Here is a 13,664-nt window from a genome sequence, read left to right on the forward strand (position 1 = left end):
GAAGCAGTGGCTGTTACAATAGGCTCAGGATTTCAATCCCAGTTCTGGCAAATACTAGTGTGTGCCCTTAACCTCTCTGAACCTCAGCTTCCCCACCTGTGAAATAAGGGTCAGAGTTGCAGAGCTGTTCTTACAATTAAGTGGGCTATAATTGACTGGGGCAGAAAAGGTATCCAGCAGGGAAGTTTTCATCTTCCCCCTTCACCACACATGGACTGGCACACACTGGGAACACTCCACATAAGCCATCCCTAACAAGAAATCAGTGTAGCTACTGTGTGCACTGTTGTTATATTTGTATTTGACATGGGAATAGGTTCAAATGTGTGGACTGTCATTTAACAGAGCTGCTAAGGCCCACAGAGAGAAATGGTCCAAGAATCCAAGGGTTTGGTTTCTGACTTACATAGCTGGTTCCTTCTAGGCTAGAAGGTGCCACCTGACTCTTATTTTATTCTCTACAACACTATTTTGTTCATTTTCTTCTGACTTTGAATTGTTTAGCACTTATTTCCATGTGTGGGACAGAAATTTCCATGAGGAACCTTGTTGTATTCACAATTTTATCTCTAGCACCTGCCTCGGGCCCTGAAACCTGGTGGTGTTCATTCAGTCAGCTGAAGAATGACTGAATGGTGTCTACTGTTGTCAGGAGAACTGAGGGAGTACTAGGAGACATCACATAAGCACTTGCCAGCTCTGGCAGGCTCACCTTTTTGCAAGGTGACCTTTGGGGGAGAGTGGCATAGTCATGTAATTTGCTACATCAACAGGACATTAGCACAAGTGTTGCAACCAGGTTGGAAAGTATTTGCATGTTTGTGGCTGCCCTCTCTCTGGTGGAAGCTCACCCATGACCACGTGGGCAACCCAGGAGAGCCTAAGGGTGGGCAGTGACATAGAGAGAGGAATCAGGCGTCCCACCAAGAACTCAGTTATGTGAGTGAGGTCCTCCTAGATTACCTGATCAAGTCCAACCAGCCCAAGACAAGATCTGCCCAGACCTTCAGTGAATAACAAATGTCCACTGATGTAACAGACAAGAAGCATTTTGGTCATTTGTCAAGCAGGAAGAACTAACTGATAAAGCAAGTGTATAAAACCTTTCCAAAGTTGGATACCAGGTATTTCTTTTTTTTGACATTTTTAAAAAGAGAACTTTAAGGTTCTCCTTTTTTTTTTTATTGCTTTATTATTCATATGTGCATACAAGGCTTGGGTCATTTCTCCCCCCTGCCCCCACCCCCTCCCTTACCACCCACTCCGCCCCCTCCCTCTCCCCCCACCAGGTATTTCTTGAAGTAGCTCATTTACAAGGAAATCACAAACTTCTTTGTCTTTAGGTAAGTATTTATGAGAAGTGAAGGAATGACCAGATGGGGAGAGTAGACTTGAAGCTCACCAGATTATAGACAGGTAGACAGCAACGGTTTTTGTAGTGGGTAGAATGCAGCAGTCCTGGACTATGGTCCACCCAAACATGGCCTGACATCTCTGGCATGAGAGATCTTTTTTTTTGGCAGTACTGTGGCTGGAACTCAGGGTTTCACTCTTGCTAGGCAGGCACCCTACTGAACTTTACTTTACACCTCTAGTCCTATGGGCCACCAACTTCTGAGAGTTAGAAATAGTGAAAAGAAAAGTATCATGTACTGTGGCAAGGGTCAGGGTACTATAGCACAGTGGGCATATCTGGCCCACTGTATGTTTGTATAAATAAAGTTTCATTGGCACAGAGCCATGCCCATTCTGTTACACATTATCTATGGCTCCTTTCATGTAAAACAGCAGAGTTGAGTCATTATGACAGAGGCCATATGGTTCTCAAGCCTAAAATACTTACCATATGACTCTTTGCAAAAACAATTTGCCAAACGCTGTTCTACAGTAATCCAGGGAGGCTCAGGTTGGGTCTTGAAGGGAAAAGGCAGTGTTATTTTGGTATAAATGAATGAGGAAATGCTCAAAGACCATTATGAGAAGTACCAAGATTAGAATGGATGTGACCTCGCTGTGTGCAAAAGTAATTATTCTAAGTTAATGAAGTACAAACAATAATTAAGCATGTGTACACTGCTTACTGTGCACCAGGTACTGCTCTGTGATTTATACATAGTAGTTTATTTTATGTTCACAATAATATTAATCTCCATTTTTCCAGATGAGAAAAGACAGACAGAAAATGTAAGATGCTTGTCCAAGGTCATCAACCTAGGAAGTAACCGAGGGAGGATTCAATTCCTGGTATTTTTACTCTAGACTCCACACTCTTTGAAAGCTAAAAAAATGGAAATGTAAAATATTATTAGGCCAAAATTGGGCATAAATGTTAGATATGAGAAATGAGACTGTTTCCTAAAAACACATTATTTTATATTGTCTTATTATTTTAGGAAGAGGGAGTTGTTTGCTTGTGGTATTTTTTTTTTTTTTTTAAGACAGGGTCTCTGTATGTAGCCTCTGTATGTTGGCCTGGAACTCACATCCTCCTGCCTCAGACTCCAGAGTGCTGGGATTATAGGCGTGCACCACCACACCCACTTTTTTTCTTTTTAATATTGTTTTATGATTTTACATTGCCAAACCTTCTTGACTAACCACACAGCGCATTCACTTTCTGTACTCTTTGTGCCCTACAAAACACTGCCATCGCTCAGCTGGAAATCCCCTAAATGGGATGTCCCAAGGGCATGTTTAGTGGTTTTGTTGCCATGGTGATGTTGTGTCAATATAGCAGCCACTGACCGTTCCCAGAGGCGAACCACAGCTCATTCATTAAAATCCGACTGTGGGTCTGTAGCAGTGGCTAAGACTACTGCATGGCTCCTTGGAAGATGGAAGCTTCCCTTTCCCAGTAATAGTCAATAAAGTCAACCTAGCTATGACAGGCGGAGGCTTCTGTAAGCATCACTTCCTTGAAGATATATTCTGGGTTCTGTTTGAGAGTCCTATTTCAGAAAGAGGTTCCCAGCCCAGAGCAATGACCTTGAAACTTCAGACAAGGGGTGGACCAGGCACGCACAGTGACCATGCATATGGCCCAGTGTAAACATCAAATTCAGTGTAGGTGGAATTCTAAAAGAGAAGTTGTGTACCAATTCATTACCTTATTACCACAAGGGAGAGATTCCAAATAGATAGTCTCCAATAGGATTAGCTTTTTGCAGTTTAACAGATCATAAACTGATTAACACATTTTCTTGAGCACATTTTGGCTATTTGTATTAAAAGTATTAAAAATGTATAGCCAGATATGGTAATGTATGCCTGTAACCCCAGCTACCCAGGAGGTGGAGGCAGGAGGAGCAAGAGTTTGGTGCCAGCCCAGGCAAAGTTAGTCAAGTTGTCTCAAAAACAACATGGGAGGGAGGGAGGAGGGAGGGAGCATGGCTTAGGTGGTCAAGTGCCTGTCCAGCAAGCTCAAGGGTCAGTGCCATACACACAGCACACAAAAAGTGCAAACCCATTGACTTAGAAAGTCCACTTCTAGTAATTTATCCCAAGGAAATTATCAGCGATATACCTAACAGTTATTCATTAAAAGACACAAATTGGAAAGATCCTAGTTATATAGTAGATTAGTTAAAGAAATTATGTTACAACCATAAACCATTACATTAATTAGATGACTATAAAAACTACACAGTTGTTTAATTTCTGATCGTGGAATATTGTTAAACTTAAAAAGCAGGTTAACGAAGGTCTGTAGTATAAAATCCTATTTTTGTCAAAACAAAATAAAACAAAACCAAATAACAAAAAAACCCAAATATAACAGCATGTACATGCTCATAAAAACCAGAATTGTTTTAATTTTCTATTTTTTTTAATACAATCTGCACTGTATTGGTAATATTAAATAATAATCAGTAAGACTATATTTTATTTTCAAAAGTTTTATTCTTTTCTTTGGCTATTACATTAGAGTTTTACCTCCTCGTGATTTTTAGTTCTGTGAATTTTTTCACTCTGTTTCCAGCAAGCCCAAATGCAGATCAAGTCTTTCTTCACAGACAGAAGGAGAAGCCTGACCACAAGTCTATCCACAACACCAAAATGGTCAAATTCAGCACCTGGCTTCAGAACTCTTCTGACCTTTAGGTTTATGGGTTTGGTAAAAATCATATTCCATCCTATGAGTCAGGAACACTTAACTGAGTTTATCAAAGTTGGGTTGGTGTGGGTTTTGTTTTTGTTGGGCGTTTTCCTAAAAAGAGTCAGAATCCCAAATTACAAGAGGTCAGAGAATTAGCTGACTCTGAGCTGGCTGAAACAGTTCGTACTGTACCGACTATGAGCAGCTGATATCAGGTCACGTTATCTCATGAAGGAAGACATGCTGCTAATCCCTTCCCCCAGGATGTCAGGGGAGCAGGGAAGCTGACTTATCACACACCTCCTTCCAACTGCTGGACACAAGATGACTAAAAAGTTTTTGGCAATAAGGAAGTATCTTATCATGTAATTTTCAAATGAACACTAGAAAGTGATTTATTTACATATTACAAAACAAATGGACAGAATGAACCAGTATTCCCTGGAAGCCTTCACAAATATTACAATAAATTTAAGTAGTTTCAGCTAAGGGTTACCAACAATAAGATAAGGAGATGCACACATGCATTGCTTCATAGCCAGAGCCAACTGGCTGCCCACAGAACTCTCCAAAGCACCATACTGAGAGGAACCAGAGGAAAGAAAATTCCCTTCAAATAACCCTCATAATCCCAGAGGGAGAGAGCCGTCCTAAATCTTCAATGAGTTTCCCTCATCTGGCCTTACTCTGTAAAATAATATACATGTTGATTCGAATGATTTGAAAAGAAGAGAAAACTCCCATAATTCCTTAGGGAGAAGGAGTGACATTTATGCATTTGCTCAGTCCCATCTTTAAGCATCAGGTCAGACTGGGTGTGAGGGGCTTAATATCCCTACACTCATCTTAATAAGAATTAGATGAGCACTGCAGGAGACTGAACACAAAAATGACTCCTATTTTTCCCCAAGTCCATTTCCCTTTTAATGTGACTTTGATGCTCCTCTCATTAAGAAAGTTCTACCTGTTGAATCTGGACTGACCTTAAGATGTGCTTGGGTCATCAGAGTGTGGCAGAAGTCAGGCAGCTGCTTCTGTGTCTAGGCCTCTGGAGACCTTCTATGCTCCCACTCTCTCCTGCAGCCCTGCCTCTGTGAATAACTTAGGCCAGCCCACACGGAGGAGCACTGAAGCTTCCAGTAAACATCAGCACCCCGAGAGGCAGTCAATTAGGTAACCTGAAGCTGACCAGAGACACACAGTAGACAAATGAACCACACAGATGAGCCTGGCTAAAACCATAGATCCACAGGGGTTGCTATCTTAAGCCACCAATTGGGGCACGGCTTGTTACACAGCAGAACCTGACTAACACATACAGTAAGTGCTAGTTCTGATAAGGCAAATAGAAAAATGCTATGGAGCGCCACTAACGTTATTCCAACATGCTAACAACTGTGGTGAATCGTGCCATTTAGATATATAAACGACAGAGAGCGAAAACTGGAAAGAAGTTACTTGTCTAGGGAGGGACTGCTTGAGACAGCCATAGTTTCTCTGAGAAACTTTTGATGGATGAGTTGAATATGTCTATGAGTTGCTCTTTGTTTTTTCCTCCCTTAAAAAGCCTAAGAAGCTCTTTCACTCAATTAAGCCTGCTGGACTTGCTGACAATTGTCTAGCTTGATTGAAAGCAGCCATCTCTGCTCGCAGGAACTTTAAATCCGCCTCCCCTGAATCTGTGACACGTACACAGTAGCAAGTCTCTACAGGCTGAAAATCAAGCTCAAATTCAAAGGCCACACGGCTGAGAAAACAGCCAGGAGATAAATCCCAATTTCAACCTTGGACTGCCTGCAAGTTGATTCAATGGACTGTCAGTCATATTTAAAAATAAAACTATAAAGACACCAGATGGCATGTTCCAAAGAGAAACAGAATGGTGCTTCTCAGAACTCTTTCGAATGGTTCTTATTATCAAAAAAAGCATTGGCACATGGGGCGGGACTTGAAGGGCTGAGAGTCTTTGGCCTCAATCCGTCATTCACAGACATTTCTGAACTAAAGAGATTCTAGCAAGCCACTGAAACCATGCAATACAACCGCCCTGATGGGTGCTGACGTGACTCGTGTCAAAGCCACCCCTTTCTAGACCTGGGTTGGTCACCTCCCGAGAGCACACGTACAATGAACTTGCCTAGCACGGAGGCGTGGTACTCACCTTACACCCCTCGCAGGCGCTGACCCCATAGTGGTACCCTGACGATTTGTCCTGGCACACGAAGCAGGGCTTGTACACTCGAGGGGGAGGAAGTGGAGACGGAGGGCTCGGCACGAGTTCCTCGGAGCTGGTACTCTGTGTTTCAATCGCTGTGATGGAGGTGCGACAAGGGGGAGAAATGAGAGGAAATGCATTTCAGTTCCTTTATTTTTTCATCACTGAATTCCCACGCCTGTGCCCCAACTTCAGCAATAGGCACAGCAGTGGTGGTACCGACACCGACATGGCACTGTACAGTTCACAGAGCAATCCCAAATGCCATTCTGATTTGAAGTTTACCCTAGCACTGACAGGGTGACAGTTTCTATCACCAATTTACCCACAGTCCAAGTCACTCAGGTACTGACTTGTCGAAAGCCAGCAGGCAAATGGTAGAGCCAAGATTCAAATTCAAATCTCCATATGTTAAACCCTTAGATTTCTCTCCTCTCCTGCTTCTCCTAGCTTCAGTCTCATTTAGGCGCTTTAATGAAATGTTTGACCCTGCTGCTTACTTAGCCAAAAGTAATTTTTCTCAGAAAAAAATAAAGACAATGCCCCAAACAGTTATTCAAGACATACACCGCAAGGGCTTTCAGCATAACTGACATTCTCCCACTCTTAACCTCTAGGGTGTAATTCAAAGCCAAGGCAAGAACTGACCCTACATGTATTGCAGGCAAACAATGCCATAAACTAGGAATGGAGTGATTGAAAGTGGTAAAATAATGTTCTAGAATCTTCCAGTCTCCAAATCACTTCATAATACACAGAATACATGGAATGTTTCCTAGAGTATAAAATTTCCAGTTGCTTCACTGCTTGTAATTGCCCAGACCAGATATTCTACTGACTGGTTTCTCCTGCAGCCAAACTTTTAGGAAGTCTGGTCAACTCTGCTCCCTGCACATCCTGTCACTCCATCCTAATCTCAGTGTCCTGTTCCCACAGCAGGCTAGGAGTCACCTCAGCTATTGCAATCACCTCATCTTTGCCTTCCATGTATCTGTGCTTTCTATCTAGGACTCATTCTTCAACCAACTAGGCAAGACAATTAACCAAAAGTTCAAATGGATCTTTCTCCCTTGTCTTCCAATAGTCACCAATTGGATCAAAGTCAAGGTCCTTTTCCTATAAGGCTTTTCATGACACGGCCTCTTAGCAGCAGCACTGAATTTAATGATTGGCTTCTACCATGTGTCTTGAACAGGCCAAGCTCCAATACTAACTTAAGACTAAGGCACTGGGCCTGTACTTCCGGTCACTTAGGAGGCCTAGGCAGAAGGATCCATTGAGCTCAGGATTTCCGGCAAGACCCTGACTCAAACGAACGAGCAAATAAATACAAAAATAACACTGTCACGGTAGCCATTTTAACTACCTTGAAATTCTCAGACCTCTACATCTCTTAGATCTCAGAGCAAATGTCACCTTTTCAGAGACGACTTCTCTAATTAAAATGCCCTTCCTGGGAATGGGGTTGTATCTTAGTGGCAGAGGATGTGTTTGGCAAATGTGAAGTTATAGGTTCAATCCCCAGCACAAGCCACAAAGGCAGAAAGAAAATGCCCCTTCCACTCTTGGTCATGGAATCCTATTATTTTATCTTATTGCCTGTAAAATTAAACTGCCATCCAAACTTAGAAAGTTTTTATATTCTACATCTGTCATTCCCCCCACCACTGCATTCACACCCCAAATAAGGGTTTCACCCACATTATTTACATCTATGCTCCAGGACTAGAAGAGGTAGGTCCTCACATATAGCAGGCAATCAATAAATATTTGTTTCATTGCCCAGGAGTAATCCCACCTGTAATCCCAGCTATGTGGGAAGTATAGGGAGCAGGATCAGGGTCCCAGACTGGCCCCAGCAAAAACATGAGACCCTATCTGAAAAATAACTTGAAACAAAAAGGACTGGCGGAGTGGCTCAAGTGGTAGAGTACTTGCCTAGCAAGCGCAAGGCCTTCAGTTCAAACCCCAGGACCACAAAAAAAAATGTTGAATTAATTCATGAACTTTTTCCTTCTTCTTCCTCTTTTCAAGCACTGAGTGCCCTTCTAAGTAGTTAACTGCTAAAATTAGAAATCAAACAGCCCTCATAGTCTTTGCTTCTTTAAAAAAGTAATTAGCCTTTTGGAACAGAATCAACTATAATTAGAGTATTTTCATAATTCAGAAGAATCTTGGAATGAGTCATTACCGCAGTGCAGGTTCTAGCAGGATAAATCTGTCACCATCTTTCCTGGTTAGCTCTGAGACACATAGGATGAGGACATCAGTCCTGAGCACATATTTCTTCCAGCAAATAGAAACCTTGGCTCTGGACACCATGGCACAGTGGTACCAGCTGTACTACAGAGGGGCTGGCTCCTGAGGTGTCACCAAAGCTTATAGCTACTGGGAGGTCCCAGAAAGCAAATGAGGAATGATGACACCAACAATGTGCCCATCTTTGTTAAAATACAGGAAACACACACACACACACACAATTCTTTCACTCAGAAACTCACTGTGGTCATCTTGGTATGTTTCCTGCCAGACTTTCTGCTATGCATTATAAACGTTTTTCTTTGCTTACTAAAGTGGAATTATACTGAGATTGTTTGGGACCTTGTCTGCTTAACTTATGAGGTCTTGAATTTATTTCCTTGTCAATAAATAATTCTCCTGCACGATAGCCTATCCTGATGAACATCTGTGTAGCTAAACTCAGCAGATCTCTAACTACTTCCTTAGGATACATTCTCAGAAGTGGAAATATTAGTTGCAAAGGGATGATATTTCAAAAATATTTTGTTAGTGTTGAATTCGTATTGATAAACCGACTTCTAGAAAGGTTGTCAATTTACACTCCTCATCTCTGTAGAAGAGAGCCCTTCCTTCTCCTGTGCCTTCCAAATCTTTCAGGTTGGTTTGATTGCTGGGCCTCTGCTGTCACCCATGTGTGTTAACAGCTCTGGCAGAGCCACCATCACCACTATAGTCGGTCCTGCTTTTTGTTCTTCACAGAAACACAGGGTGTGGGGGTGGAGTTGGATGTTCCCCTCTCTTGGGAAGAACAGCTAATCTGGCTTGTCTAGGGAAGTTGTAAATAGAATTGGGCTAGGGCTGGATTCAGCTGTCAGAGCTATGCCCTGAATTTCAAAAGTGGGTAGCAATTTCCATAAATATGCCACTTCAAACACACGTACTGAAGGGAGTCCAGCATTCACCCTCCCAAAGAGAGGAAAGAGAATTGTGGGTAATTTTAATACCCCAGAATTTTGGGGCTAAGCAAACAAAAAGGCAGAGGCCTATTGGATGTCAAAAATCTCAAAACATTTTACAAAGGCTGGCAAAAGCCTTTCTGTGTGGATAAGAGTGGATGAGAGTGATTTCTGTAAAATGAATGAATCCAGAGGGCCATGAATGAACATGTGAGCGACAAATAGGGAGAACCCTGGGCTTCGCTAAGGTTCTGGTGAGCTCATCAGTCACGTTGCTATGGACTTCCCAGAGGGTACAGTGAAGTCTCAAACCAACCATGTGTTTTACTACTTTGTTATTTTGAGACAGGGTCTTGCTGTGTAGCCCAGGCTGGCCTCGAAACTCCTGCCTCAGTCTCCATCCCAGTGCTGGGATTACAGAAGTTTGCTATCACACCCAGCTCTTTTTTAAGTGATCTTGGGGATCGAACCCAGGGCCTTACACATGCCAGGCAAACTCTCTACCATTGAGCTATATCCCTAGCCCCTGTCCTTGTGTTTGATCGCTGAGTGACTATAACATAACAGTTTTGTGTTGTATGCTATGGAAAGTTCAGAATATGGTAACTTAAGCTCATGAGGATAAACCAACAATTAGGATATAACACAGTAGTTCCCAGATGTGGGTGCACATTAAAACCACCCTAACATGCAAGTTGTATCCCAGACCTATTGTGCCAGAAAGTCTTGGAAATGAGAACCAGGAATCCTGTTTGTCAAAAATATTCCCAGGTGAATCCAAATTGAAGAGGTTTGACAACCACTGATTAAAAAGTGACAGGGGAGACTACACACCTCCTTTAGTATAGAAGAAATCAAGGGAGGCTTCCCAGAGGAGGATGAGTTGCTTCTTTCTATTTCAATTTTTTCTTTCTTAATGTTTTTTTTTGCAGTACTGGGGGTTGAACTCAGGGCCTACACCTTGAGCCACTCCACCAGCCCTTTTTTGTGATGAGTTTTTTTCAAGATAGGGTCTTGTGAACTATTTGTCTGAACTGGCTTCAAACCAAGATCCTGCTGATCTCTGCCTCCTGAGTAGCTAGGAATACAGGAATGAGCCACCGGCACCTGGCCTCTTTCTATTTCTTGTCTATTTAATTTGAATTCTAGAAATACCACTCAATAGAAACAGAAACATCCTACTAGTGACAAGAAATAGTGGTGGTGAACATTCAGAGATCATCAACACTGGCAGTGTATAGTGCTGAGAGCAATAGGAGGCAGAGAGAGAGAGAGAGAGAGAGAGAGAGAGAGAGCGAGAGAGAGAAGCCAGTGATGTACTCAGCTCACCAAAGCTGGCCTCAGGTGGACATGCCAAGACAAATTTAAAATTACCACCAGAATATGGCACAAAGATTAAAGAGCAATCTCTTGCCTCTTCAATAATGTAGCAAAAACACATTTGGCCAAGTTCATCAGAGCTCCTCTTCCCCAGTGCCCCCACCACCCCAACAAAGACGTGGGCAGCCCGCAGCTCCCCTTCCCCAGGCTCTTTTGGTATTTAAGGTAGATACAGACTGCTCAGCCATTGATTTGTCCATGGTCATCCTGCTTAAATCAATAATCTATTAGTCCCTTTAGATTCATCAAATGCCCTTGAGAGGCCTCAAACATTCTGTCCCTTATTCCAGGCGAGCACCATCATGCTATGGAATGATACAATTCCTGCTAGAAAACTCTGCCGGCTCAGCAGACAATGTGTTCCATATTAGCTCATTCAGCGATCTCAGGCAGGCCAAAAAAAAAAAAGCAGTTTTCTGACTTCCCAGGGGGCAAGAGACTTGTGTCATTTCATAAAAGCACTGCATCCAGCCATCCTGATGGGATTTCAGCCCGGCAGCAGTTTGAGGGATAACTCCGATCTGTATTTTGCCTCCTGCCTCATTTATTTCCTTGCTTACTTCTTGCTGGGTCCACTTCTGCTTGGTGACTGCCTCCCCAACCAACAGCCACCTCCAAAGTGCTAACCATATGGGCTGCCTTGCTTGGCCAGGGGACAGGGATGGGCCAGGCAGAGGAAGGCCGGGTTCTGGGTCCCTGCCCCAGCAGAGTGAGCCAGAGATGCTGAGAGGAGTTTCTCTGTGCTCACAAGGCTGAGCTGCCTTCGGGACCAGAGCCAGCCTCGAAGGCAGAAGCTGTAGCCCACCCACGACATACACGCGATTGTCACCAAGCAAGACACCACCAGAATCACCTTCCTGGTAAAATTAGTCATGGGACTTGTTTGCCTTTAAATCAATGTTTTTCAAACTTGCAGAATCCTTACAGCTTTAAGTTGGTGATTTTTGGGCTCAGTAGCGGAGGACCATTTCATACTTTTTTCCTTATGGATTGACTAAATTCAATAAAAATCAATTGCTAGGAGAAAATAAACAATTAAGGACAAACAAAGCTGTCTAAACTCCAACTTCAAAAAAAAAAAAGAAAAGAAATTTTAAAAACATAAGATTACTCTTAAGTTGCTACAAAAGTTTTCCAAATGCATTTCTTCCTGGTGGACTGGTAACAGGCTGTTCTGGACCTGGTACCAGTCTATGGACCTTGCTTTTGAAACACAAAGCCCTAAAGACTTCATCACACAGGCTGTTTGCAGACAAAACAAAAACACAACTCAGCAAAATCCCCACCAGTGGGATGCAGAACTCCAGTGTCCCACTGACACAGCCTCCTTAAACATTGCCGAAAATCTGAGGGTTCCTGCATTCCTCCAATTAAAAGAAAAAAAAAATAATAAAATAAATTAACATCACTGCCTGGGAAAACTTGACACCTGAGAACTCGACTCACCTGAGACAACACAGTCTAAATGTCCTTGGTGTGACAACACACCTGAGTGTTACTTAAACACACAAAGTCTCCAACAATAGCTGTTTTCACAATTCCTTGCATACTCTGCATTTTTTTAAAGGTTAGATAAAGTAGCAGATAACATTTTTAAAGGGGCGTGATATACCTTTTCCCTTTGTGAGAGCTTATTTACAGCCGGCTAACCCATGTTGACAGACTGCAGGATTTGCGGTTGGGCCTGACCAAAGAGATGGGCAGGCATCTTGCATTATCAAAGTCTTGCCTTTTTACTAGATCTTTCTTCCATGATTAAGACTGTCTTAATGCACTCCCTGGGCAGCTGAGCCTTAAAAGAAAAAGGAGTTGTAAAGCAAAAGGCATTTCCTGCTTGGCCCCAAGGGAATTTTGAGCCCAGAGCATGGGGTCCGGTGGGCGGGAGTCATTTCAGCTAATTAAGGGAGAATAGCAAAGCCTTGCATTTGGTCAAAACACCGAGTTGCGCTGCATTTTTGTTGGCACCAGAGAGGGCCGATCTGGACTTTTCGCCTCTCTCTTTTTTTCTGTGGATTCACTGCAGGACTGCAAAGCCCACAGCTCACATACATTAGGGAGAAAGTCAAAGGAAACGCCAAAGTTCAACTGAAGTACAAGTAATTAGAACCAGATTCTCCCTGGTGCCTGAGCTGGCGCATGCGCGATGTGAGCGCGTGCAGCGGTTTTATGAAAATGTCATTTGCAGACCTTGCAAACGTTGCGTGGGGCGGGGGGGTCTGGGGCTTTCTACTGTCGCCCACTTCATTTTCAAGTCACCTCTTCCTCTGGGCTTCTGCTTTTAATCATCTTTCAGGAGGGCAGTTTGCTTGCACACACGGGGGTCTTGCAAATCTGTGAATCGCATTCCGAAATTAGCTAATTGCCAGGCAAGAAGAGCTCCGCTTTGCGATCGGCGGTGGCTGGCTTCCCGGGTTTGGGGCCGGCATGCAAGGGAGGGAGGGAAGAAGGGACGGAGCGAAGGAAAACAGCAGAAAACAGCATCTTAGGCCCTTGGCAGTCTTGACTCAGTAACCTGCCCGTGACCCTGAAGAAGTGTGTGTTTGCCCGGGTCACCGGGATCCTGGCCGAGCTGGGCTATGAGAATCCCTGCTACTCTGACCACACATGTAACAGGTGCTGAGCACAGGCAGGGGACAAAAGAAGGGACTGGGGAGGGGGAAACTCTGATTTTTTTAAGTCTTTAAAGAAAACCTTGCTTTTCAAAGAAAATTCAGAATCTCAGCCCCACCCCCAGAAACGCCCATTGGAACCCTCCTCTTAACAAACTCGCTGATCA

General features: G+C 43.3%; 1 protein-coding gene across 4 annotated transcripts in view; it reads right to left on the reverse strand.

The window, feature by feature from the left end:
• Rarb (retinoic acid receptor beta) overlaps positions 1–13,664 on the reverse strand; it is a 385,376-nt gene that overhangs the window by 119,683 nt on the left and 252,029 nt on the right. For all 4 annotated transcript variants that reach the window (XM_074043790.1, XM_074043791.1, XM_074043794.1 and 1 more), the window contains exon 2: positions 6,258–6,406. In XM_074043790.1, the coding sequence (XP_073899891.1) occupies positions 6,258–6,406 (149 nt within the window). The remainder of the gene's footprint in view (positions 1–6,257; positions 6,407–13,664) is intronic.

The sequence above is a fragment of the Castor canadensis genome, chromosome 10, assembly GCF_047511655.1.
Source record: "Castor canadensis chromosome 10, mCasCan1.hap1v2, whole genome shotgun sequence".
NCBI lineage: Eukaryota > Metazoa > Chordata > Mammalia > Rodentia > Castoridae > Castor > Castor canadensis.